The 24600-nt window shown below is 49.9% G+C and overlaps 8 protein-coding genes and 1 non-coding gene across 10 annotated transcripts; 5 read left to right on the top strand and 4 right to left on the bottom strand.

Annotated features, from left to right (window-relative positions):
* Window positions 1-318: 318 nt before the first annotated feature.
* Window positions 319-583, top strand: LDX57_010388 (uncharacterized protein; the record flags this gene model as incomplete). The annotated part of the gene is made up of 2 exons (XM_046092142.1): window positions 319-349; window positions 453-583. The coding sequence occupies 2 exons, from the start codon at window positions 319-321 to the stop codon at window positions 581-583; spliced, it is 162 nt and encodes a 53-aa protein (XP_045948120.1).
* A 214-nt stretch (window positions 584-797) lies between these two features.
* LAP2_2 (M28 family metallopeptidase) lies at window positions 798-2618 on the bottom strand. 2 transcript variants are annotated; one of them, XM_046092140.1, is made up of 2 exons: window positions 2468-2618; window positions 798-2394 (listed from the first exon to the last, which is right to left on the bottom strand). In XM_046092140.1, the coding sequence occupies exons 1-2, from the start codon at window positions 2543-2545 to the stop codon at window positions 955-957; spliced, it is 1518 nt and encodes a 505-aa protein (XP_045948118.1). In that variant the 5' UTR covers window positions 2546-2618; the 3' UTR covers window positions 798-954. The 2 variants fall into 2 exon arrangements, with proteins under 2 accessions (XP_045948118.1, XP_045948119.1); XM_046092141.1 differs by having other exon boundaries at window positions 798-2618.
* Window positions 2619-5820: 3202 nt separating this feature from the next.
* Window positions 5821-6642, top strand: LDX57_010386 (putative GPI anchored protein; the record flags this gene model as incomplete). The annotated part of the gene is made up of 3 exons (XM_046092139.1): window positions 5821-5943; window positions 6102-6238; window positions 6300-6642. The coding sequence occupies 3 exons, from the start codon at window positions 5821-5823 to the stop codon at window positions 6640-6642; spliced, it is 603 nt and encodes a 200-aa protein (XP_045948117.1).
* A 66-nt stretch (window positions 6643-6708) lies between these two features.
* On the top strand, window positions 6709-10570 carry LDX57_010385 (pyridoxal phosphate-dependent decarboxylase family protein; the record flags this gene model as incomplete). Its single annotated transcript, XM_046092138.1, has 8 exons — window positions 6709-7245; window positions 7318-7693; window positions 7776-8123; window positions 8199-8763; window positions 8814-8922; window positions 8968-9507; window positions 9580-9740; window positions 9976-10570. The coding sequence occupies 8 exons, from the start codon at window positions 6709-6711 to the stop codon at window positions 10568-10570; spliced, it is 3231 nt and encodes a 1076-aa protein (XP_045948116.1).
* A 378-nt stretch (window positions 10571-10948) lies between these two features.
* LDX57_010384 (uncharacterized protein) lies at window positions 10949-12001 on the bottom strand (the record flags this gene model as incomplete). The annotated part of the gene is made up of 5 exons (XM_046092137.1): window positions 10949-11020; window positions 11075-11265; window positions 11323-11626; window positions 11676-11839; window positions 11890-12001. 5 exons carry the CDS (start codon window positions 11999-12001, stop codon window positions 10949-10951), a joined length of 843 nt encoding a protein of 280 aa, XP_045948115.1.
* Window positions 12002-14141: 2140 nt separating this feature from the next.
* Window positions 14142-15711, bottom strand: LDX57_010383 (fungal specific transcription factor domain-containing protein; the record flags this gene model as incomplete). The annotated part of the gene is made up of 3 exons (XM_046092136.1): window positions 14142-14873; window positions 14926-15610; window positions 15677-15711. 3 exons carry the CDS (start codon window positions 15709-15711, stop codon window positions 14142-14144), a joined length of 1452 nt encoding a protein of 483 aa, XP_045948114.1.
* A 1076-nt stretch (window positions 15712-16787) lies between these two features.
* LDX57_010382 (intradiol ring-cleavage dioxygenase) lies at window positions 16788-17873 on the top strand (the record flags this gene model as incomplete). The annotated part of the gene is made up of 1 exon (XM_046092135.1): window positions 16788-17873. The coding sequence occupies one exon, from the start codon at window positions 16788-16790 to the stop codon at window positions 17871-17873; it is 1086 nt and encodes a 361-aa protein (XP_045948113.1).
* A 357-nt stretch (window positions 17874-18230) lies between these two features.
* LDX57_010381 lies at window positions 18231-18302 on the bottom strand. The gene has a single exon. It is a non-coding gene; the product is annotated as a tRNA-Gln (tRNA).
* Window positions 18303-20118: 1816 nt separating this feature from the next.
* Window positions 20119-20982, top strand: LDX57_010380 (uncharacterized protein; the record flags this gene model as incomplete). Its single annotated transcript, XM_046092134.1, has 1 exon — window positions 20119-20982. One exon carries the CDS (start codon window positions 20119-20121, stop codon window positions 20980-20982), a length of 864 nt encoding a protein of 287 aa, XP_045948112.1.
* Window positions 20983-24600: the final 3618 nt, after the last annotated feature.

Here is a 24600-nt window from a genome sequence, read left to right as displayed (position 1 = left end):
CAATCACAGCCAAGTAGAAGTCAGAAATAAAGCCCCTGGATATTAGTCGGAATAGTCACACGAAGTTACATCTCGGGGACTTCAAGAAACCCGCGACTTCGGCGAAGACGAGAGACCGATGACTAAGACCCCGATCTCTCCACTTTTTCTTCCTTCCTCAATTGCCGAATAATCTCCCCTCCTTCTTTCCCTTATATCTTTCTCTACTTTCCTTCCTCTACTGTACAACTCCAGAACCAGTCCTCCACCCTCACAATCCATTCCATTTCATCAACAACCCCAATTCCAAAAACAGAACGAAAGAAAAAAACAACCAAAATGTGCATGAAAGCAGTCTGCTCTACCTGCCGTACGAACCCCACCTCTCATCACCATCTATCTAAACTAACCCCCGCACCTGCATACCGAACCTACCCTCACAGCTAAAACTGAACTCAACTAACCCCCATTAGAAAAGACCAGCTGGTTCGGCTGCGGCAGCCACATCCCGTCCGTCATGGACTCGATCCCCGAGAGCGAGCGATGCAGCTGCACGCCGCAAGTGGAGAAGGACGGAAAGAAGTATCCGCCTAAGGCGCAGTGACTATCTTGGGGGTCGTGTGTGGTTATGTAGGAGTAAGAGCTCAGGTGTTGGGTGGGTTGAGGATTTCGAGTGCATGGCTGGTTGGAGTTGGGGGTTCAAATGAGTGAGCGATGATTCTTGATGAATGACTGAATGGGTGTATGTGCATGCTGTACGAGTAGTAAGGTGTACGGAGTACTACTGTGTTTAAGGAATGAAACGGAAGAAGAGCCAATGCCTGGTATGGATATTTCATTGATCGTTTGAAATGCTATAGGAAAGGTCTATATACATAGACGTGAACCGAGGTTCTTTTATACCGTTTCTTCTTTCTTATCTCTCAGGAGAATCAAACCCGAGACTGTAAAGATGTATCTACCCAAAAAGGTTATTTACGCTTCCACCAGGGAATGAAAGCATCCGGTGCCGTGCTTATGCGAGTGCGACAAAGCCCGAGGGTTCTGGCGACGGATGGCGTTGCGACGCTTACGCTCGGAGGAGCGCTGGAAGACGGAGAAGGTGGTGTTGGGCTTAGGGATGGTAGAGAGGTCGTTGGCATAGGTGGCAACGGCAAAGGCGGTGGCCTTGGAGTTCAACAGGAAAGCCTCCTGGTTGAGGTTGGTGAAGTTGTCGCCCTTGGCGTGGTAGTTCTCATCGTAGGCGATACCGGCCTGGCCGCCGTACAGCGCAGCCTGCTCTTCGGTCTTGACGCCCTCGGCACCGGTGAAGACGCCACCGGCGGGGATGCCGCTGAGGATAAATGCCTCATAGTCGGAGCGGCCGTCGAACTGGGTGGGGAAGTAGGCGAGACCCTTGGACTTGTAGTAGTCCTCGAAAAGGTATTCAATCTGAGCGGACCCGGCGGGACCGGACTGGTTGTAGGCAGAACCGTCGCCGTCGTAGATGAGAAGAGCGTAGTTGGGGGAGGCGATCATGTCGAAGTTCAGGTAGAGACGCAGCTTGGCCAGCTCGGTGGCGTTGAGGCTGTTGACGTAGAACTCGCTGCCCAGCAGGCCGAATTCCTCAGCGGTCCAGAAGAAGAAGCGCACCGCGTGCTTGGTCGAGTACTTGGTCAGCGCCTTGGCCACGACCAGGTTGCTGATGATACCGGAGCCGTCGTCGTTGATACCGGGACCGGCTTCGACAGAGTCGGTGTGACCTCCGAGAGAGATGACATTATTCGGGTCGCCGCCCTTGGTCTGCGCGATGACATTGTACGTCGTGCGGTTCTCCTGCTGGCTATCCACCACCAGGTCGACCGTCACGGCACCGGCCTTGGCCAGGTCAATTAGGGTTTGGCCGTCGGCCTTGGTGATACCGACAATGGCGGAGTAGGGGCCCAGCTCGCTGGTCGGGGCCCCCAGAGTGCCGGCCACGGTTCCCTCGGCGTTGTTGTAGACGATCGTAGCGGCCGCATCGGCGGCGGCGGCGTAGACCGACTTCTCGCCGAAGGTGCACTCTCCACGCTGCACCAGGGCGATCTTGCCCGCGACATCGCTGGAGTAGTCGGAGGGCGAGCAACCCAGGTTGGAGACGATGGCCAATTCAGCGCTGACATCGACGCTTGGGCTGTAGGTCATGGTTTGGGCCTCGATGGACTCGCCGTCCACAGTCAGACTCTGGTCGGCCCGGGTCCACAGATGCACCTGTGGCTGCTTCCAGACATCGTAGTAGCCCGTCTTCTTCAGCTCCTTGTACAGCCAGTCCACGGTGTCCTGGTGCGCGGCGCCGCCGAAGACACGGTTGCGCTCAGGGTAGGAATAGGCGAAGTCCTCCAGAACCTTAGATCCCCGCAGAAGATCCTTCAGTTTGATGTCATCGGGGAAGGATTTCTAGAGAATGTAGAGTGTCAGTCAACTGAGGACCTTGCGGTGGATTGAGCGACAGGGCAATTGGAAAACTGACCGGAGACACAGGGGGCTTGCCATGGTGACCCTTAGCCAAGGCCAAGCTGATCAACGAGGCCAACACAGCAGTCTTCATACCGACAAAGCAAACAATAAAAATAAACACACTAATCAATTGACAGACCAACCGTGCCGGAACGCAATCCTCAAGGTCCTCAGCCAATGCGTCGGGAGGGAGGTATTTATAGTCGCGCCTGCCCTGCGCTGGCTTCACTTACCCCCCCGTTTGGTTATCACCGCATGATCAGTGATCACAATCACAGTCTCCTTACGGAAAGTCAGGATTCTCTCCCCCGCATCGCAGAACCAGCGCCATCGCAGGCCATACCAGCGCCATCGCACGGCATAAGCAGGCATTTCCCGCCTCTGGTCCGGCTGGACCTCCCTTGGCGCTGGGGTGAGTGCCGGGCCAAGAGCATCGCGTCGCTTGGCAGAGATAAGAACTGCGTATGGCGGCGAGCCAATTCGACGGGACCCCGACGGCGATGCTGGTCAGGGTTGCACTGGCCAAGACATTCTTTCATCTCGGTTTTCTTGGGACTGATTGCGAGTTGGCTTCGTCGCCTGATTGTGGGCGGGATGGCGTCGTCGCCACCCGGTGATGAGTCGAAGAATGGATAAATGAAGTTGGTGAGGGGTTCGGATGTGGCAGTTTCGGATAGAACAGGCTAACCGGAGCTGTGTCCAATCGGTGTAGATCGCTTGTTCCTGCAGAATTGTGTGTTTCCCTCCTTGCATGGATGTCTCGTTGCGTGAGCTCCTGGTGCGGTGGGAGGTGATCGTTGCCTCTTTGCGAATTCCCTCCGCGACGGGAATGCCAGGAACATTCACCACGCTGTGCAACAGTGCGTTTTTTTTCCACGTGTGTGCTCAGAGGGAGTATATCTATTTGTTCTCTGAACACTGAGCTTGCATAGGCTATCGATCGTGGGTTTCTCCCACTTCCGCCCATTTACACTTGTACGACCGGTTCTGCAGATAGTGAGGACTCTGGTGGCGCACCGTTAGGAGCGGATACCATCGGAGTGACCGTTAATTCGAGCTTACTTGCATTTCACAATTCACCTACCCCTCTTCGAGGTTCTGTTGTCGTGTTTGCACGAGGAAGCGGTGACACCGCGATGGGAGACCGGAGAAGATGGGGCTAGGACTCTCCCTTTCCCTCACTCCCCCGCACGCCATGCAAGTTAACAGGGATACAGCATCCATAAGTTTTTTAAGACCTCAATCTATATTAATTGAGAAGGCGATCCGAATGCTGCATGGAAAGTGATGGATCGCCTTTGCAAGTCTCCTCTGTTTATCGTGGCCACAAATAACTATGCGAGTCTGACTACGACTTGTCCATGTCGCTCCATGCTTGTCTATGAATGGGAAACGGGACGCAGCCCTAGTCTATTCAAACTAGAGGCAGGGTTCTCTCAACTATTACGAGCAATTCAAAAAAGAAGTTAAGAGAAGTCTCGATACAGAAGATAGGAGCTAGAAAGTAGAAACATATTCTCGGGGTTCCATTCATAACAGATCGTACCTAACTGGTTGCTTGCCGAGCACCTCGAACTCCCAAAGAACGATACTAAAGTTGGGTACTATATCAACCTGTGCTGGTATTAGCTTCTTGCTCTCGGAAGCAGCAAAAAGTAAACATTGAAGAGAGCGAATAATCTGTAGACTGCCTATTCTTGGTCCGTTATTTACTCTGCTCTTCAATATTACGCAGACGGCCAGTACTAGCTCATGTTCTCCATAAGTAATACACGCGACTACCTAAGATATGGGACTTGAGAAACCTTGCCGGCGATCAATCTTTTGGCAGGGGCCGTTAAAGCTTTGTCTCACGATCTGCTACCCCAGTAGTCTTCATGGCTGTTATGCATATTTGGATAGCGAGCTTTGATACCTTAGATGGGAGGTCGGTGTTTGTTACCTCCTGAACCCTGGTTTTAGCAATTTCCATGATTCAAAAGCTTTCGAAGATCGAGTTTGATCTTGGGTCAATGCTATCGCGAAAGGATCTTGTGCATTATGTAGAAAGGGGATCATGCTTGTTGTCGGTGTCTTTTGATGAATGGCAGGTTTCGGATAGTGAATGTTGATAGTGCGGAAAATGAAAATTGCTGTATATGAATAACTTGTTCTCTGGATGAATGGCAAATAGGCGTCGTATCGTAAAGCTTCTACTCAATTAAATCCCGTGTAAAGGGAAGTGGTTTGTGGTTATAATAGATTTGGGTATGTTGTCTTGAAATTAATATAGAGCGAGGCCGCATGAAAGGGAAGAATGAAGGTCATCATCGGAGGAAGAAAGCAGGATGTACATTATAGTATATGAGCAGCCTATGACTAACTCAATGAGATTGCAGCTTTCTTTGCGACGAAAGAAAATTATAGGACTGATAGGTAGGAGTCTAGCTAGCATTAAGACGACGAATGCGACCGGTCTCTAAGGCGGTTAGCAAATGTTTTGTATCCCCATACACAGTAGGATTTTGGATCCTTTCATTGATCAATCTTATACTGTTAGATGATCTAAGATAATCACCGTAGGAAAGGCTATATTTGATTCGCTTATCATTAGCGTTGCTGGTGAATTCTCCTCTTGCCTTGTCCGTTTGTCCGTAAAAGGAGTTATAAATAGGTAAACTACATTTAATTCAAGATGAATGGAAAATATTCCATGCATGCCAGAGGTATTATTCTCGCTGATATTGAGGCTCATACATTTTTGGCACTCATCTTAAAGATCTTTGAGGAGACTCAGGTTCTTGGGATACAGAAAAAATAAAGATGAAGAGGCTCTTTCTGTGCCTTTTCTTCTTTGTCAACTCCAGAGCAAGGGCCAAGCGGCAAACAGGCAGCAATCATTGGCGCACAGACCGTTCAGAATCTGGACAAATCAATAGTGTGGCGCAGATCCCGGTCGGAGGTGCAAGCAGGTCTATAATTAACTTCCTCAGCCATTAGCGGAATCAAAGAAAGAACATTTTCCGCAGAGATGCTGTGATAATGGAGTATCGCAGATGAAAGAATTAGGGCTTTGACAGAGCACCTGCCCGCATGTTCATCCTGAGGCATTCCACCCGACGTGAAACGGCAAAGCATGTCATGACGTCAAATATCGTCTCAGATGCTGTTACTGACAGTCTGACTGTCTGACCCTGTTGGTCCCTGGAACTCAATTGTCGATCCCGGCGCCAAAATCGGCCTTAGTTAGTCCGGTCCCTGCGCCACGATTTGTTTGCTGCCTTGTTCCGGTGCTCCCATCCTCTCATCATCCCATCCCATTCAGTGATCCCTTTTCCCCTTAACCTTAACGCCCGACCGATTTTCCCTTGTTTACCTTCGCGCGCGATGCAATTGAAATTTCTCGCCGGACTGGCTCTGGTCGGTCTGGTCGCGGCAAAGGACCCTGTCAGTTCGATGTTCGTTTACGGCGCCGACGAGCAGCCGCTGGTGGCCTCCATCATCGGAAACGTCAGTCCCCGTTTTCCCCCGCAGTCGCCCCGATCCGCTCCGACCGACCGGGGCTGTTGCCTAAAGCAGCAGCTACGAAGGTCGTTCGATTCCCGCGGTGGACGATTTGCCTTTTCTTTTCTTTTTTTTTTCTTGGCTGATCTAATGCGTGCATGTAGGATGCTACCGTCACAAGCTATAATATCAATTGTCGCCCTAGTACAGACAAAGATGACTGCGGGATGGGCGCCGGAATGACACTGCTGGCCGAAGACTCAACGACAACGTACATGATGGACGACCCTACAGGCGGGACGTGAGTCTATCCAACCCTCAATGGTGGTGCAAATTATGAACAGCTACTAATACCTATCTAGATTCTTCGCCATAATCTGCTCGGTCGACGAGAAGAAATCAACGGCTGTCTGTCGAGCAACCGTTAGCTCCGCCTCGGGCTCCAGTTCGGGCCTGCACACCTCCACAACCACGACGAGTTTCTCGCGATTACCGGTGACGATAACAGGTGGCGAGGTGACGAGCGCGACTCCGACGTGGCCGGGGACGAGTACGTCTCATGCCACGGCTACTGGGACGGCGACAGCGACGGCGACGCAGACGGGGTCCAGCTCGACAAGTAGTGGTGGCGGAATGGCCAGGGTGACGGGGGATACGGGGATGATGCTGGGAGCTGCAGCAGTGGGATTGGCTGCGCTTCTTTAGACATTCGGGTTGGGCAATAGATCTAGAATATCTGTTTACGTAGTTATGTATTATATCTAGAATATAATGATGATGTCAGCTGTAATCAGCCAGCAGGATCCCCATTTTGGCTTTCGGGATATGCGCATGTGCCCAGGCTCGATGCAGGACTTTTCCAAGATTCTTCTAGAAAGTGTATCTACCGACCGGAAATATTCCCTCCCAGCATATAGGTACTTAGAGTGGAGATTCGCGATGCAAGACTGTCCTGCACGGCAATGCCAAGTACTTACTAGCGCTGTGTGTATGCAACAATTAGCGGAAGCTTCCAAGATGATGCAGATATTCCCGACGGCAGCATCTACTTATTCACTACATGAACTTCGCTTAGCTCTCCAGCAGATATCCCACCATGAGCTCTCTGAAAAGAAAAGCTTCACATCCTGCTCTCTGCAACTGCCATCACATCAATCTAGCATGGATGAAAATGATCCCATCCACCAGGCCATCGGCGCCTTGTTTATAGGTCCTCATGCAGAGAACATGGCCATCTTCAGGCAACATATCTTTACCATTCTAAGTGAGCTAGAGAATGCTCGACAGAGCTACGCTCCGCGCGACAAAGTATTGTCCTCCCAATCCCTCCATCTATCCACAAATCAGACATAATCGAGAACCCTCTAACAAGATTCCAAGAGAGCGATAACATCCAGCATCCAAAATACCCACGAGTTTCAGTCCTTCTCCATGCGCATCGCAGACGCCATCCGCTCTGCCAGTAAGATGCTAGCCAAGCACTCCATCCCATACTGGTCTCCGCGATACGGCGCCCACATGTGCAGCGACCTCAGCATGCCCGCCCTGTTAGGCTATTTCATGGCTATGCTCTACAATCCCAACAATATAACTCCCGAAGTCAGTCCCTTGACTACTGCTGTGGAGGCGGAAGTGGGAAACCAGTTCTGTCGATTGTTCGGGTACAACGTTGGCAATGGAAACGATGGGAAGGTCCAGGGATGGGGTCACGTCACTTGCGACGGGACGGTGGCTAACATTGAGGCAATGTGGGTTGGTAAGTCGTTCTATCGTTTTTCGTGTCTACACTCGACGATAGGTGTAATGTGAAACATGCCGCTAAAATTTCCTAAGCACAGCGCGAAACTTGAAGTACTATCCTTTGACGCTGTGGCTTGCTATCACCGAGGGCGATCTTGCATTCGTCGCGGATCGGTTCCTGGTTCGGACATGTATCGGGGAGGAGAAGCTTTTCAAGGAGCTGGACACGTGGGAGTTGCTGAACCTGCGACCTGAGACAATCTTGGATCTCCCTGCCATGCTTCATCGAACCTTCGGTATCTCAGCACGCTTTTTAGGGACCACCCTAGCGAGATATAGCGTACAGAAAGTGGGAAAGGAAGCGCTGGACCGTATATTTGGAATTGAGGATCAGATGCAACTCCTCTTGGGGAAGACGAATCATTATTCGTGGGAGAAAGGGGGAGGTAAGTTTGTATTCCATTTCTATCACCCTTGAGTTTCTACTTTTGGAGAGACGAGCGCTAACAGAACATGCTCAGGAGTCATAGGAATCGGATCGAACAACATGGTCGGTATCGAAGTGGACCTTAAAGGAAGAGTTGACATCGAGATGCTTGAAACGCATCTACATAGATGCCTTGAAAGACAACGAGCTATATACGCCGTCGTTGCAATCATCGGGTCCACAGAGGTAGGAGCAGTCGATAGCCTGAGCAAGATCATCGCTCTAAGAAGCAGGTTTCAAGCCAAAGGTCTATCTTTCCTCGTTCATGCCGACGCAGCCTGGGGTGGATACTTCACTACGATGCTACCGCGCGACCATGATAATCTACCCATAACCTCCTCTCAGGCTGCTCCCCTCAAAGGGAGTAAGAGAGAAGTCCATCATGCAATGAAGCTGAGTGAAGATACGGAAGAATCCCTGGCTGCACTTCGGCATACCGACTCCATCACAGTAGATCCACATAAAGCGGGATATGTTCCCTATCCGGCGGGAAGCATTGTCTATCGGGATAGGAGAATGGGGAATTTGGTATCCTGCACAGGACCATACTTAGCAAATGGCTCGGAAGGGAATGTCGGTTCGAACGGCTTGCAGGGCAGGTACGTGCTTTCTGACAGCAAACGGAAATGTTTATACTGACGTTTGGTAGCAAACCAGGTGCGGCTGCCATGTCCATTTGGTTATCTAATTACTGCATCGGCCTGAATGGCTCCGGATACGGCGCGCTTCTCGGGGAGGTGTCTTTCAACAGCGCAAAGGTAGGATCTCAGCCTTCTGGAACGGATAGGAGCTAATACATACAGATGGCCGCGTGCTGGGCCACTCTAACCTCCTCGACTGACTCTTTCATTTGTGGCCTATTCAACGAAGTTCCCATTGGAACGGACAGTATCCAGCGTGATGTCCTTGACCAATCATATGACGGTATCGTGAAAGATGAGGCAACCAAGCAGCAAGACCACCAAACTATACCCTTTGTGCGAAATATGGGTTCAGATCTTAATATCAATGCCTTTGCGTTGAACTGGCGCTACAGCGACGGAAGTCTGAATTCTGATGTCGAAGAAGCAAATGACCTGATGAGACGAGTAGTCAAAAGGCTGTCCATCGATTTGCCAAATGCGGACCCTGCTAAAGTTCCGTTCTATCTAACCTCTACTGAATTCTCGGTCAGCAGATATGGAAGATGCTTAGAGTCATACAAGAAAAGACTTGGCTTGGAGGAGTCAGAAGAGAGCTTGGTCGTGCTCAGGAACACGGTCATGAATCCGTTTATGGGACGCAGTGATTGTTTCGCCACGATAACGAGGGAGTTTCGGAAGATTGTACAGGAGGAGGTCGAGGTATATCCACCCATCTATCTGCTTATCCGTGCCTGCACCCTTCCAAAGGACCTGGGTTGAATTTGAATATAGTATTGTCGCAGTCGCAATATCTTGACGACCGAGTCTGTCGACTTCCGTCTGCAAGGCACCGGCAAGGACATATACCTAGTCAGTCGACCTTGTTTCCACCAGGCGAATCGCCGACAACAAGTCATATTCGCAGCGACTCTGCCATCAGCAATCAGAAAACCGTACAGATGCGCCAAGGAAACAAATCCTTCGGCAATATGCTCAGTCACAGGAATCTCCGGTATTTCTCTGGCTAGGATAATAAATTCTTTCAAACACGACGGCCGGGCGGTAGTAAATGATGTATCCTACCACGAGAACAAGTGGGTACTGTACTTTTCTCTCTCCTTTCTTCCCCCTTCCTCTCAAGGAAAGAGACACCCTCTGTCTAAAAGTCACCATTTAATCAGTTTACAGCACACCAACCCTCTTCTTCCCTCGACCCCTAACCCTCTCCCATCTCATCGCCCACCACTCCTTATCCCGGAGCACCCAAGACCCCATCTACCCCGACGAAATGCCCTTCTACCTCTACGGCAGCCCCCTCCAATGGCACATCTCGCACATCATGGTCCGCGCACCCAATATCGTCCTCGACGCCAGCAACATCTACCTCTCACTAGACGAGAATACCCGTCTCCCCTCGGCCGAAATCAGACGCACCTTGATCCTGACTTTTGCCGATATTCATGAAGCCTCGCGTCATCCGTTCCCGGAGTCGAACGCAGACCTCGGCCCCGACTTTTTCTTTCGCCCTGGGCAACTGTTCCGTGTGAATGTGTGGAAGAACCCCGGGCAGTGGAGCGATGAGCATGGTGGTAGGGTGTCGCTGATGGAGCGATTGAGGAGGACAAGAGGTGCAAAGGTCGCGACGGGGTGGGTGCAACTTGGCGAAGATGTATTTGTGGACGTTGAGGATGTAAATGGGGATAATGATGATGGGAGCAAGCCGTGCTATGATGAGCATGAGAGAAATTGGTTGGATGAGTTTGAGTTGATGGGGAAGAATTAAAGTAGGGGTGTTTTGGGGGGACGTTCCTTTTCATTCTCATCTGTTTTAAAACACTTTTCCATGGGACTTTTGGTTATTAGGCTTCTAGATTTTGGTATTTGACTTTCCGCGTGGGACGAGACTTAAGATTATCATATTTGCTTTTGCACCTCGATGAGCGTTTGTTGCTTGCAAGACAGGGGCTTGAAAATTAGGTAGCGGTTCATGTCATATTAAATTAGGAACTTGAATCAAGCAACATAGTTAACCAGGCTGGAGACCGAGACTAGAAACGGCTGCCCGGGATAACAAGATATCACGAAATTCACCTGAAGATGGTGTATTTCGCCGCCTGAAGATTCCATCTAAGGGACCTAACCGGAAAAGTCAACCCAATCGCTAATGAGCAAACCTAAAGTCCAGTCGCTTGCTCCCTGTATCCTTGGTATTCTCAACATAGTCTTGCCGTTGCTGCCATCACGTCAGTACATCGAAATAAGCAAAACAGCGGAAAAAAGAACATACCTCATCCGTCATGCCAGCCCACACACGATCTCTGTGTCTGTTTCGCAGCACATAATACACCTTCGTCGCAAGGAACAGACATATAGCCAAGATATTAAGACCCAGTAGAACTGAATTTCCCCTGTGGTATTTGGGCTTGTCGTCTTCGCGGTAAACGTTGTTTCCGATGATGTTGCCTAATTGCACACACACTGTTTCTTGACTTAGACAGACAGGCCTTTATATTTTGGGGAAATGGAAAGACCTACTATTATAAATCGCAGCAGAAACAGTTCTTGTTCCCACATTATTCGAGTTCTTAGATATCCAGCCCACCAGGATCGCGTGACAGTAGGGATAAGAGAGCATCACTGTCACCACGGCATAAGTTCCCCATGCGTTTTCCATGATTTGCGGCCAAAACCGCAATGCCGCGACGCAGGGCAATGTCCAAAGGCTCTGTGCCATGGATGTGAGGGCTCGTTCGTTCAACCACTCGCTTATACGAGTCAGAGTGAGGAGTAGAATGATGTGGCCCACGCTGTGGGGAATGGTGAGGAGATTGGTTACAAACTAGTTTGTTAGTAATGAGGAAGCTAAGACTGGGAATGCAATGACTTACTGTGTTGAAACCAAGTCCCCTAAGCGTAAGAGTGATATACTGAGTCACTGGGACCATGGGAGTGTACACGATCATGCCAAGCAGATAGATAGGCCACAGGTCGTAATCGCGGAGAGCGTTCCAGAGACGTCGTGGAGTGATTGCTTGTCGATTGTGCATATCGCCTAGGTGAATTAGACCTTGTCCTATGGAGGCGATGGCGGTGTTTGCTTACCCTTGGATGGATCATCTCGGAGAACTCGGTTCACGACGATTCGGACTTCACGGTCGGTGAACCACCCTTTGGGGCGGAACCATTTCTTGGTTTCTACTGCCGATGCGGGCATTCTGAAGAATGATATCAAGCCTATGAGAAGGGTGATGAGACCTTCGATGAGGAATAGCCATCTGATTCCGTTAGTTACGATCCTATTCTGAAGAAGCCGAGGATTACTGACCTCCAGCCTGCCCACCCCAGAACACCTCGCATGTGGAGGAGCCCAAAGGCCATGAAAGAGGTAACAATTGTAGTCACAGAGAGTGCGGTCCAGAATATACTATGCAATGTTAGTGGTTATAGCCGGAGAATTTACGTCGCTCTTACCTAAGGCGAGTCGGAAGCTCTCGGCTTGTGTAGAAGTAGGACAACCAAAGGACAATATCGGGAATGAATCCACCCTGATATGGGTCAGTTGAAACAATTTAAAAACTATAGAATGTACCAACCTCCAAAATACCTAGAAGAGCTCTCGTTGTGTAGAAGGATGCCCGTCCCGTTAGCCCGGCCTGGGTGGTGGCAACAATCGACCATAATGAAATTTGCATTGGAATCCATCGATCAGGACCGATCTGTTTCGAGACCAACTGCGATGGCAGCTCAGCTAGAAGAAAGGATACGTAGAAGATGATGTTTCCCGTGTTGTATTCTAAAGGTGGTAAGCTTCCTTTCATCGAGCTGAGGTAGTGCAGGTCTTACCATTTGTAGACAGGTTGAGGTCGTCCAACAGATTGTCTGACACAGCTTGAACCAAATTGCCTCGATCAACCTGGAGTCCAAAGAACATGACACACTAAAGCTCCATCAGCACAATCCAAATGAAGGGATGATTTGGGGAGTAAGCACCGCCCACAAGCACACATGCCAATCTAGTTTCCGCACCAGTGCTTTCTCTTCCTCCGGGGTCCAGGTCATCGTAGGATCAAAAACATGCCGACATTCATACTGCGCCTTCTCGTACAGAAGGGCATATCTAGCAGCAACTTCCGGATCAGAAAAAGGATTGTCTCCGTCCGCCGCAGAGTCTTGCCCATATGTTTCTGTCCGTACTCCATCTTTACTCGGCAGAGAATCTGCACCCCTATGGAGGTGGGTGTAGGTTTGCCGAGGCAACTCCTCGACCAAGGGCTCACTTATTCTTTTATCATCGGACATGATTCTAGAATACCGGAAGGAGCTTTTGAAAAAGCCCAGCGTTGGCAATCTTGTCATGGCTGGGCGACAATCTGGGTTTTTATTCAGGAGCTTTTGGTATGGGGTGTCAAGATAACGCTGGCACGCAATATGCCAGATTTGTTACGTTTGAACTGGTCTACAGCCGTCAAAGCTGTTATCGTTCGGCAATATTGTGTCCTCTGCTAAGCGACCATATCCTAGCCACTCAGGCCTAATGATATGAATGATAGGCGATGTGCCTAGGCTCCGCCAAGGACCTTATGCACGTACTGAGACGGTTCGAGTGCCGGTGTCGGAGAGTCGCAAGCTCAATCCGACTGTCGCAATTCCAAAGGTTGATGATCTGATGATGGGTGTGGTCGGCTAGAGTCTCTGTATTGGTGCGGTTGCTTGATTTCCGTCGCGGCAGGCCAGCCGATGCCTAGAATCCGCAGCTGGAAGGATGAAAAAACAAAGACGGCCAGAAGCCGGCAATTAATAACTGTATTTCCCCGGTCCCGCGATCCCTCTGGAGTCTGCTGATGGACATTCAGCCAAAATGGCATCATTTGGAGGGGTCGGCTTGCGTGATATCCGCGCGGATTGGCGAAATCTCATGGGACGACAAAACAAAAAGTGATCAACCCTCTCGCTAGTTATCATCGTCCAGGCTCCAGTTATTAGCATGTCATGAGCCTCGATCAAATGGTGGAACTTATTTCTCGTTATTGTTTTTCGTACTGAGGTCTCGGCTAGAAAGACTATAATCGCCTCATCGCTTTTACCAAGGCCTCTTGAGCCAAGAAAACCAGCCTCTGAATGAAAGCCTCGGCGAAATACATCGGTGGAAAGCACCTGGTCTCATGGCTCTTTCGATGAAGATCGCCGAACAACTCTACTGTGTCCTGCATGATTTGGATATCCCTGGGAAAGGTCGGCGCAGTCGGGTACGTAATCATGTAACAGAAAAGCGACAGAACAGCCGTCAGAATGAACTGTGCGTGCAACCTGCGGGAAGTTAAGAATTCGGTTTATCAAGGAATTCTCACATGTACTCACCAAAAGGTGTGCCAGTTCAAATACTCGCGCGCCCGGCTAACATACAACAGTGTAGATCTTGCAGCATGAGACCATATCTCCACGCTGGAAGGGAGCGGGAACCAGCTATTGGGCGATGGAGTTCCGCATGCACTGCTTGCTTCGTGGATTTTGCCCAGGCAAAGATAATATTCCAGGTGCAGGTTAACTCCCCGTAAACTGAGATCGTGAAACCCATAGTTCGGCTCTGTCTCCGTCGCCAAAGAGTCGGGCTCGAAGCCAATAGGGAAACTCGATTTTAGTTCGCTTAGTTCTTGATCTAACTCCCGAATATGCTGAAGACGCCTCGCTTCATCCACTGTATAGCCATGGTCGTGGTAGAGAAGGCGATAGATTTTGGACTTTATCATCGCGAGTCGGAGGTCAGAGGGGTAAAGAAGCTCGTCGGACGACAGAGGTTTTTGAAGGAATTGGTGGTCTGAAGAACTCATGACGTAGTTCTCGGGTAGCTCCAAATCGCAATCGGCATCATTTATAAGAGGAGCAACACAGTATCGAATGGACATTTCCTTGTCCAACGTATAGCAAAGCCAGAAGAGAGCGCGTAGATGCTTCCGGTGTGGAAGGTGGTCTTGCGACTCGTCCAGCTGCCTCGTTCTGTGGCCGCCAAGACTATACAGGATTCGGGCGGCAATTGCAAGCATCATGCCGGCTGCTTGAGCTTGGCCGATCGGCAGAATGTAAACCATCTTGAGTATTTGATTAGTGTCCTACTATGGCAACTTAACAGGCTCGACTCACTATGATGACGACAGTCTCTAGAGTTCTCATGTCCGGCGTCTCCATCAGCAGTTTTGGTAGAAGGCCCAGAGCTGTTTGGAGATAAGCATCGGGATCTGCGTTGGCAAAAGCGGGTTCAAGGCGATGAAGCTCGGTGACGAGAGCGGTAAAAGCAACGAGGCATGCGCGATTAGCAGTGTGGGTTGGGTCTGTTGGGTCATCCATGATACCAGAGTTGAGCAGCTCCCTTAGAACGGCGGTATCGACGATAGGAAACACCGAATACAACCCGCTTCTGGAGAAATGATCTATGCATTGCTGAATCAATTGAGGTGTTGGCCATTTTTGAGGAATGGCGCGCAGTTCCTCTACCGGGTGATGTAATTTATAGGATTCGGCCACTTGATGTAAAAAGAAGTCGAGGTCCAGATCCGAGCCCGTGCGTTCGCTGACGGCAGAATAGAAGTATGCCCGTAAGCTAAAATAAGGCACTCCAGGACCACAGTAGGCAATGTGTTGGCGGAATGTGGCCAGAGCCGTCTCAATGTGATGCGTGTCCAACAAATACGAATCACCGAGCGACAGAGAAATGCCGGTTCGGTGCAAAGCCTGGCCCGGGGCGCTATGACCAAGCCTCTGGAGATTATCGCGGGCTGCGATCAAAGATTCCAAGGCTCTGATTTTAGAATTAGCCTCGGAGAGTTGCCTGCACATCCACAATTAGACTCATCAGACGTAGTACACTCATGCCTCAGCCATGTCTGGGCCTTACTCTCGGGTGCTTTTCCGGGATTCCGTCGGGGTCATGGTAAACGTGCAAGGAACGCCTGCAAAATGACACGTCTCGCAGGTAGGCTTGACTCCATCACAGCGGATCTAAGGCCTGCAAATCAGTGGCTATGGTCCAGGCCTCGGTGTTAGGATTCCCACATTACCTTTCTGTGCCGGCACAAATCGCAGGCACTACGGACCTTCCCGCCCCGTGCGGAAACAGGAGGACCACTCATAGTGGATCGACGGGGCTCTAAATGTTCGATACCAACCGTTTCTCCTACAGACCAGCACGCAATCAAGGTACAGCACGGTGAATCGGCACAAGTTCTGCAGGCACGTGAGCAGGAAGCCTATCTCGAATGGACAGATAGTGGGGGCTGCATACTCGGAGGCGACCGTAACTGGCTAGCTGAGCCACTTCCGGTGAATAATCGGACAGTATCAATCCCGATGCTTTCAAAGAGTCGACAGTGATTGGGAGACGGCAGATGATTCAGGGGAAGAACGGGTAAATAGTTGCTTGCAGAACTGCAGAGTGGATGATGCTGAGATGAGTCAGCGGAGCACTTTTGCTCCGGCTGGGGGCGAGACACCTTCCCCGATGGGGCATGGCGTCCTGTCGATCCCGTGCTTTAAGCATGCCAAGCCTTCCGCCTCGGCGCTGCCAAGCATCCGGTCCATCCTTCCCCTTCAATCAGGCTCACTCTGATGGTCAGCCAGATGGAGTTCCTACGCGTCGACCGTAGTAAATTCGCTATCTCTCTATTTGAAGAATATCCAGATGCCTAGCATGTCGGTGCTTGAGTGGATTAGTCTGTTACAGCATCCCGGCTGGCTGACGACTGCCATGACGAGTTAATACCGCGACAAAACCTGTGACCGGGGTTGGAATACCTTGGTGTCCTCGGAGATGGACCTGGGAAGTAGGGTGGATCTAGATCTGGTTGTCTATCATGGATAGAGCTACTGTTGGGAATGAACCCTATATAAAGTGACTGCTGGTCCTCGAAGTTTTAGGTCAATCATTTACCATCAACTTCGTTTTCTTCCTTTCCTTCCATTCTATCGCTCCACTGCCTCGTTGCAACTGTCGTCAAACAGGTTTTATAATGCATTTCGCCAATCTCGGAAAAATCGCCGGTCTAGTCCTGGCCGGGCTCTCTATTGCTCACCCCGGTGCGCATGAGCCCAGTTCCTACACCGATGTTAGCAAAAGGAACTTTTTGCACCATGCTCGCCGGACTCTAGACAAGTGCTCTAATCAGCTGGAGCGCCGCGGTATCAATGCTCGTGCGGAAGCCCGTCGCGCCGCCATCCTCGATATGTACAGGAAACGATCTCTCAACGCCCGCGACACTGACAAAGTTGTGAACACCTCCCACCACTCGTCACTCCATGTTACCGCCAACACGCCCGATTCGGAGCTCTTTGCCAAGAACCCCGTCTGCCTTCTCGCACCTGAAGGAGAAATTGGTCCGTTCTGGGTCAAGGGCGAGCTCATCCGCTCCGACATTGGTGACGGGGAGGCTGGTATCCCTATCATCTTGGACGGACAATTTATTGATATCAACACCTGTGAGCCGATTCAGGACTTGTACTGGGATGTCTGGAACTGCAACTCCACCGGTGTCTACTCCGGCGTCGACAGCTCCATGAACGGAAATGGAAACGATGCCGCCAACCTGAACCGGACCTTTTTGCGTGGTATCCAAAAGACCGACGAGGAGGGCGTAGCTCAGTTCAACACCGTCTTCCCCGGTCACTATGATGGCCGCGCTACTCACGTTCACGTTGTCGCCCACGTCGGTGCTTCTGTGCTGCCCAACAACACTCTTACCGGCGGTCATGTTGCCCACATTGGTCAGCTGTTCTTTGACCAAGACCTGATCTCTGTCGTCGAGGATACTTACCCTTACAACACCAACACCGTCGATATTACCCTGAACGCCGATGATCACGTCGTACAGGTCGAGACTGAGGACAGCAACTCCGACCCCTTCTTCCAGTATGCCTATCTCGGCAACTCCATCGAGGACGGTCTTCTCGGTTGGATCACTCTTGGTGTCAACGTGACTGCCAACCACGATTCCGCTGTCAGCTATGCTGCGAGCCTTACCTCGTCCGGCGGTGTCAGCAACGATGCCAGCTCCGGAGGACAGGGGCCTCCCTCCGGTTCTGCGCCCCCGTCTGCTTAGACTTGATTCCTAGCTTGTTTTTCACGCCTTTTGGGCCATTACATTCTTCCACTCTACTATCTTTGCTGCCAATATTGAGTCCCCGGCAGAACAGAAAATGCACATGTAACTATTAATCATTGTCACCACGTCACCTGTACAAATTCTGCATTACACTCAATTGTTGTATTACACTCTTTTGTCAAATAAAAATTCGGATTTTAATTACAATTCGTGAACTCCAACTTCATGCCCGGGGCGTAACGAGTTTTTTTATTTTTTGGGGGGACGGGGGGGCCAGATAACAGAGGGCAGGGTCCCTCATTGATTTCTAATACCATATAGAGGTGACCTCTACTGAGGAAAAAAAAGAAATGAAGGTCATGCCCGGGATCGAACCGGGATTATGGGAATCAAAATCCCATGTGCTAACCATTACACTACACAACCATGTGTACTAGTCGTATTTTTCAGAATTATGTCTCTTGAGCATGAGGTCACCAACACGTGATCGTCCTCGGGCATTTCATCTCATTTTCGCAATCCCCCGTTCCCATGGTTCCTGCTTCTACGACATTCGAGCTCAGAATGACTTATGTTTGTCAATCCTCGATAAAAAGCCATTGCTGGATTGTATTTCTTGTTAATGTCTTCCCCATTCTGATATATAAATATTTGCTTGATCAGTGCTCGGACGTCAACCAACACTGCTAACATATGACGTGGTGGTTCACAGGTTCTATGATCGTTCGGAATAGTGCTGCAACAAATTCGATTTATACGAATTGAGAGTTGTATACATAGTCCTCTGATTTGGCGCGTTTGTGTCAATTTCCTGGATAGAAGATGTCCGGGTAATCAATTCTCGTCATCGCCTAAGTACCATCCTTGTTCGGGATATACTTGTGCTAAAACCGCCTCTGCTCAAACTTCCGTTTGTTGTAGTTTCACACGATCGGGTCCCCTAGAAGCAATCGCGTTGTGAAGGTAAATGGATGCGACCGGGTGTATTGATTGGCGTCATGGCGTTGTCAAACGCCGAGTGCTTTAGTAAGGGAGACATACTAGAGATCAGGTGCATAAACGGCCCGCGATGCCAAAACGGTTCTGTGTTTCGCGCCCCTTGCGAAAATCACCGGATGACATGGAACCTCACCATGATCTGGGGTTATGGCGGCAAACATTCCATGATAGCCCAAAATAAGCAGAGGAGAGTCGCCGGGTTTACATGAGAACATGAGTGAAACACGATGGACGCCATTAGAGTCTCTCTTTCAACGACAGGCGCTGAAAGTCATTCTCTCCTTGTTCTCTGCGAATGAAGGGAAAAAAAAAAAAAAAAAAAAATTCAAGTTTTGCTGAAGCAAATCGCCATACTGAGAGCTGGAGGGACACTACTTAGCGAACTAGACGGCGGGCCCTGCCTACCCACTCGATCCCTCATTGATCAGTACAAAAACGTTGCGACAGCGCATCCCGAGACTACAGCTGCCATTTGCACGCATCAGCCCAGGGACCTATGTGAACTAGGCTACACAAGTGCAGACTCAGACTCCTGTCTCCGATGGACATACAGGAAGCTCGAACAAGCCCTCCAGTGCTTGACCATAAACCTCTCCACCTACCTCCTAGAACCATTGACACCGTTCATTCTGATGTATCAGAATCGCGCCAAGTACATCTTGGCAAGCATGGCAGGGTACTTGCTTGGACTACTTCAAGCCTCATTGAAACCGGACCTATTATATCAAACGGATGATATCCAATATATGGTTGACTGTGTGCTGGAGCAGGGCAAACATAATACCTCCTTGTTATGGCTAACAACAATGAGATTTCCCATAAGGTGGATCAGCTTCGATTACCTACGAATAAGTTGATGAGTGTCCTGGATGGTCCGCAAAAAGAATGGACTCCATTCGAGGATGATATGTTGACTGAAAGTCACCTACCCCCTCCGCCTCCACACGGCTCAGAAAGTATGGTTGTGTTTACTAGTGGAACAACGAGCCGTCCTAAAGGCTGCATAATTCGCGCTGACCGTTGGTTCAACGCGCTGGGGAGACGTGTGAGATTTGGAAAATTGTCCCCTGTTGAAAAGGTCGCTGTCCCATTGCCAAATAGTCACCCATGCGGTTGAATATGCATTTTTCAACACCTGTTAAATGCGAGCAGTCTCGTCTTCGCTGGCCCTAGATTTCATCCGTCTGCGCTAGCCAAGGCAATTGTTAATGAAGAATGTGGCTTCTTAACCTTGGTTCCGACGATGGTACACAGCCTGCGCATTCTTCTGTCAAAGGCCGATGCAAAGTGTATCAAAGAGTTTGCGTTTGCCGGTATGGTTTTGACACCAGCATTAGTGCAAATATGTGTGGACCATTTACGTGTCTCGCAGATTGAGGTTCTATATGGTATGACGGAGAGCGAGTTTATCACAACGGGACCGGTCAGTGATTCGACAACCTTACAGGAAAATCATGATGTTACTGTTGGCAAGCCAATACCCGGGTGCATAGCTCGGTTATACTCTGCAGATGGACAAACTATCCTACCTCGCGGGGTCCCTGGCCAGCTGCATGTTACGGGAGATCGCTTGGCATCGGACTACTTCACTGGACATAGTGAGCAGTTCTATGAGGTCGATGGACGAGGCTGGTTCAATACTGGGGACCAAGCGGTTATAGACCACGGCGATCAAATATTTGTCGTTGACCGTGATAAAGATATCATTGTGCGCGGTGGTGAAAACAAATCGCCAGCTAGGATTGAATATGTGCTTTCCATGCTACAGGAATTGGCAGACGTGGACACGCAAATAGTCGGCCTAGCAAATGATACTGCTGGTGAGGCCCCTGTCGCCGTTGTTGAAAAGGAAATCATCCTAGAAGAGGCACAATTGTTCCAAAGCACTGTGCGTACCGTACTAGGAAACATGTACGTACCGGGCGACGTGATTTCTCTGCCATCACTTCACGTGAATGACTACCGAAGAACAAGCTCTGGCAAGATAATAAAAGGAAAACTGGCAGAACTGGCGACAAAAGGATCTTCAAGTCAGCCACAGGAGCAGAGGGCCCTGACAGGAGAGCAAATCACTGCCGCATGGGCCTCGGTGCTTCGGGTGAATTAGTCCCAGGTTGACGTGGATGTCATTCTGACGCACCTCGCGGACAGTATCACCATGCTCATCACACGAAAGGAAAATGGGGTGAATGTTCCGCTCGACGATTGGGTTAATGCGTTTACAATCGCCTAGCAAATAGACTTGACCGAACAGTCTGGTCAAGACGATACATGCACTCAGACAACGCAAGAGACCTCGTTATCGTCCCCTTCTGGGTTCTCAGCTGGCTACAGTTCACCGAGAATAAACGACATGATACAACTTGGAGGGAGCCCGCAAGGATATTTGGAAACGAAAGCTGCCATACAGGAAGCACTCAACACATTTTCCATGAGCTGGAACGATGTCACCGCGGTTACTCCGTGCACAGGCTTTATGCAGATTATCAACGAACCACGCATCGTGGACACATGGAATATCCGCACGACCGCGTTATCCAAGGGAGCAACGAAAAAAGGCAATGCGCAGTGCCCTTGAATATATGTTGCTCAATAACCCGATTCTTCTATCTTTTCTGGTGGTGGATCCAACCCGCTCGGGCCCTACGCTAGGACTTTACGCCTTGATAAGGCAATCTCGGGACACCCTGGATCAATGCATTATGGATCATGAAGAAGTTCAGAACATGAAGGATGTTAAAGAGATAGAGATGGAGTGTCCCTTCAAGGATCATACTAAGCTGCCTGGACCGCTGTTTCGAGCGTTGGTACTCTATGTTGAGGAAATGAAGCCTGCGGTTTCTATGACAAACAGTAGGTGTCTTGCCTCCATCTGGAGCAGTAATATCCACGTCTTTTGATCTTATGGCGAGTAATAATCAATTAATATCACTAGTCAGCCACTGTGTCCTCAACAAAACGTTTCATGTGTCACTGCATGACGACCTGGACCGGGCGCTAGGTGGCCAACCGCTCCATTCGCATGTCAGCTACAAATTCTGGGCCGACACCATACTCTACGCAGGTCACCAGTAGCTAAGGCTGCGGTTGCGCACCATGTCTATTATCTACGTAATGTGGAGGACCACTGCCACGTTGTCTGGCTTCACCCAAGGGCCGAACTGACAATCGCTCGCTCGCGAGCATCAAAATCTGACCATCTTGTCACGTTCGAAATCCCATCACTTCTTTGAATAGAGCTCACCCAAAGGTGACAGCGGAGGTTCTAGTGCGCTCTGCCGTGGCACTACCCATCATTTCCTACACAAATCACACGCACGCATTCTTCATTAGCCTCGAATGTTCCCGGTCCAAATCCCCGTTCGTCTCACCTTCACCATCCAGCTCAGGCACGGTAATCGACGTCGCGGGGCCAGTACTGAGCTTTGTCCTCAATCTCATCTCCTTCAAGCCCCAGGAAACCGTCCTCAACTACCTGTGCCGAGTGCAGCAGGAGTCGGCAGAACTAAGCCAACACTCGCCCGTCCCGTATCACGAAGGTTTTCATCGTCTGGACAGCACCGGTGATGTCCTTGTACGAGCTGCAGAATCCTTGATCTTCAACTGGATGCCCGGCTTGGGTGCCTTGGCTTCAGGGGCCAATCATTTTCGGAAAATGGCCATGATGCAGCTGCATATTCGATCAAATATCAGGATGCTGGCTAACGGGGCTCTCACCGGTGATGGGAAAAATATTGTATTGCTGTTGAAAGGGTCATTGACAAACAGGTCGACGATGTGGATCGAGCGGGCGGGAGAGGAGTTGAAGCGGATTTGTCTCTGGTTGGTGGATGAGAGATCGTGGGGAAAGAATGTCAGCGAGTTTCTGCTCGTGCTGAGGTAGAATGCAAGACATGCACCAAAGCTCAGTGTTGACCAAGGTACTTGCTATGGTTCGAAGTATTAGCTGTTCTAGAAGGCATGCCGGATGATTTTGCACATGAGCAAAATCATTGTTCTCTCGGTACGAGGGCCAGGATGAACATGCTCAACAACACTTTCTTAAATCGTGAACGAGGAACTAAGCCAATTCCTTGGCAAGCATGATGCTGCATAAATTCGCCACCCAGCATGCTTCATAAACCTTGGCGCCGAGTCGTCCTGTTATAGCTAGTGCACTCTCATTGCCCTCGTATCTGCACAAGGCCTCTTCGGCGCGGTGGGTGTCAGTTCTTTGCTTAAACGAAATATACTGGCTATTCGAGACCCCTATAATAAGGGAAGTTATTCAAAGTATAATGAGAGGTAACGTAATAGACTTCTTGACACTAGAGTAATACTTCTCAGCACTTACTTCTCTTACCTTCACCCTTACCAGTTACCACGGCTAGCACTTTATCAGCTTTATTATCCGTATAACAAGAGCACGTTTATAAAGCTTCTATATAGACTATATAGAGTGTACTATAAAGCTAACATAATAGTAAAAGAAACTATAGTAAAGGCCTCTACCGGCTAACGCGGGAAAACTATACTACAAGCTATTATAATATAGCGTTGTTAGAAAAATTGGGCCAAAGGTGCTTACCGGGCAACGCGGGAAAGCTGCGCGAAAGAGATCTATCGTGTACTGTGTTAAGAAGTGCATGCCTTTGTATTCTTTAGAATTCTCCACTTCTATTCAAAAGGATGGGATCGACGCGAGGACAAAGCTGCGCCCCCAAACCATTTAGCGCCGACGATGAACGTATCGGGTAAAGCGCGCGTTTTCAGCCTTGCGATGGATCTCGGTTTGGTCAGGGACCCGAGTATTGGACTAGGCCTCGATTGTGACGATGTATCGAGTCAAAACTCTATGACGTTCGGAATACCTTTGTTGACTGAGTGTGCATCAGGGGTAGAGTCTTCTCGGAGATAGTCACAGCCACAATCCGATCTTCATTCTAATAAATCCAGACCGACCGGATGTAGAGGTCCGTGGGTACCATCGCACATTTCCTGGTGGGCCAGAAGAGGGCGCTTCCATTCCACTAAATCCCACAATGTAAGGGTCAACGTGTCAAGGCGAAGACACCAGAAAGCCGACAGCTAGCGATAAATGGCTTAGTATCATCTCGCTATGGGGGCCGTGAATAATCGTGATCGAGCTTGGCACAGGCAGACGGTCGGCAAACCACGTTGTAAAGAAATAGTAGAGGCCCTCTAGATCACTTGCTAAGGCATGGTTGGAGAAAGCTAGTCAGTAATCACTGCTGCAAAAAAATGAGGCGAAAGATGACAACGCCTTGAGCAGTCTCCAGAAAACAGATTTGAGGATAATCAGTGAACAATCTGCCCTGCCCCCTTCACAAAATGAGAGTCCGGTCGAACACCTGTACCAAGCATTGTATCAGGCACTGTATCAAGCACTTCTCGTAAATTAACACGGCCTGGCCGGCAAAAAGAGAAATGGCTATAATGGATGGCCGCTGAAGTCATCGCTGAGCCAAAGTGTCCGTCCTGTCGCGAGCTGTCGCTTCCGTCTGGTATCTCCACAAGCCCGCCGCAGCAATAACTTCAGTTGAGCGTTGAGCCAACCTGTTTCTCTTCTTTCCTTTCCTTGATCCTTCGAAGAGCTTTTCGAAGCGTCTGTGATACCATATCCCATTCCCATTTCAAGTTGCAAAGTCGAGGCGAATCAGTCTCTCTCTTTCCAGCTCCTCAGACTGAAAACCAGGATTATCATGTCCATTCCAAACGGTGAGTA

This window comes from Aspergillus melleus (genome assembly GCF_016097325.1).
Source record: "Aspergillus melleus strain CBS 546.65 chromosome Unknown contig6, whole genome shotgun sequence".
Lineage (NCBI taxonomy): Eukaryota > Fungi > Ascomycota > Eurotiomycetes > Eurotiales > Aspergillaceae > Aspergillus > Aspergillus melleus.
Note: the sequence above shows the minus strand (reverse complement) of the source record. Positions and strands in the feature narration are given on the sequence as shown.

What these genes read in the sequence shown, in the direction of transcription:
- LAP2_2 (XM_046092140.1), bottom strand. Translation starts at nt 2,545, where the DNA reads ATGAAGACTGCTGTGTTGGCCTCGTTGATCAGCTTGGCCTTGGCTAAG. An exon ending in GCAAGCCCCCTGTGTCTCCG is followed by an intron (nt 2,395 to 2,467) that starts GTCAGTTTTCCA and finishes TACATTCTCTAG; the next exon opens with AAATCCTTCCCCGATGACAT.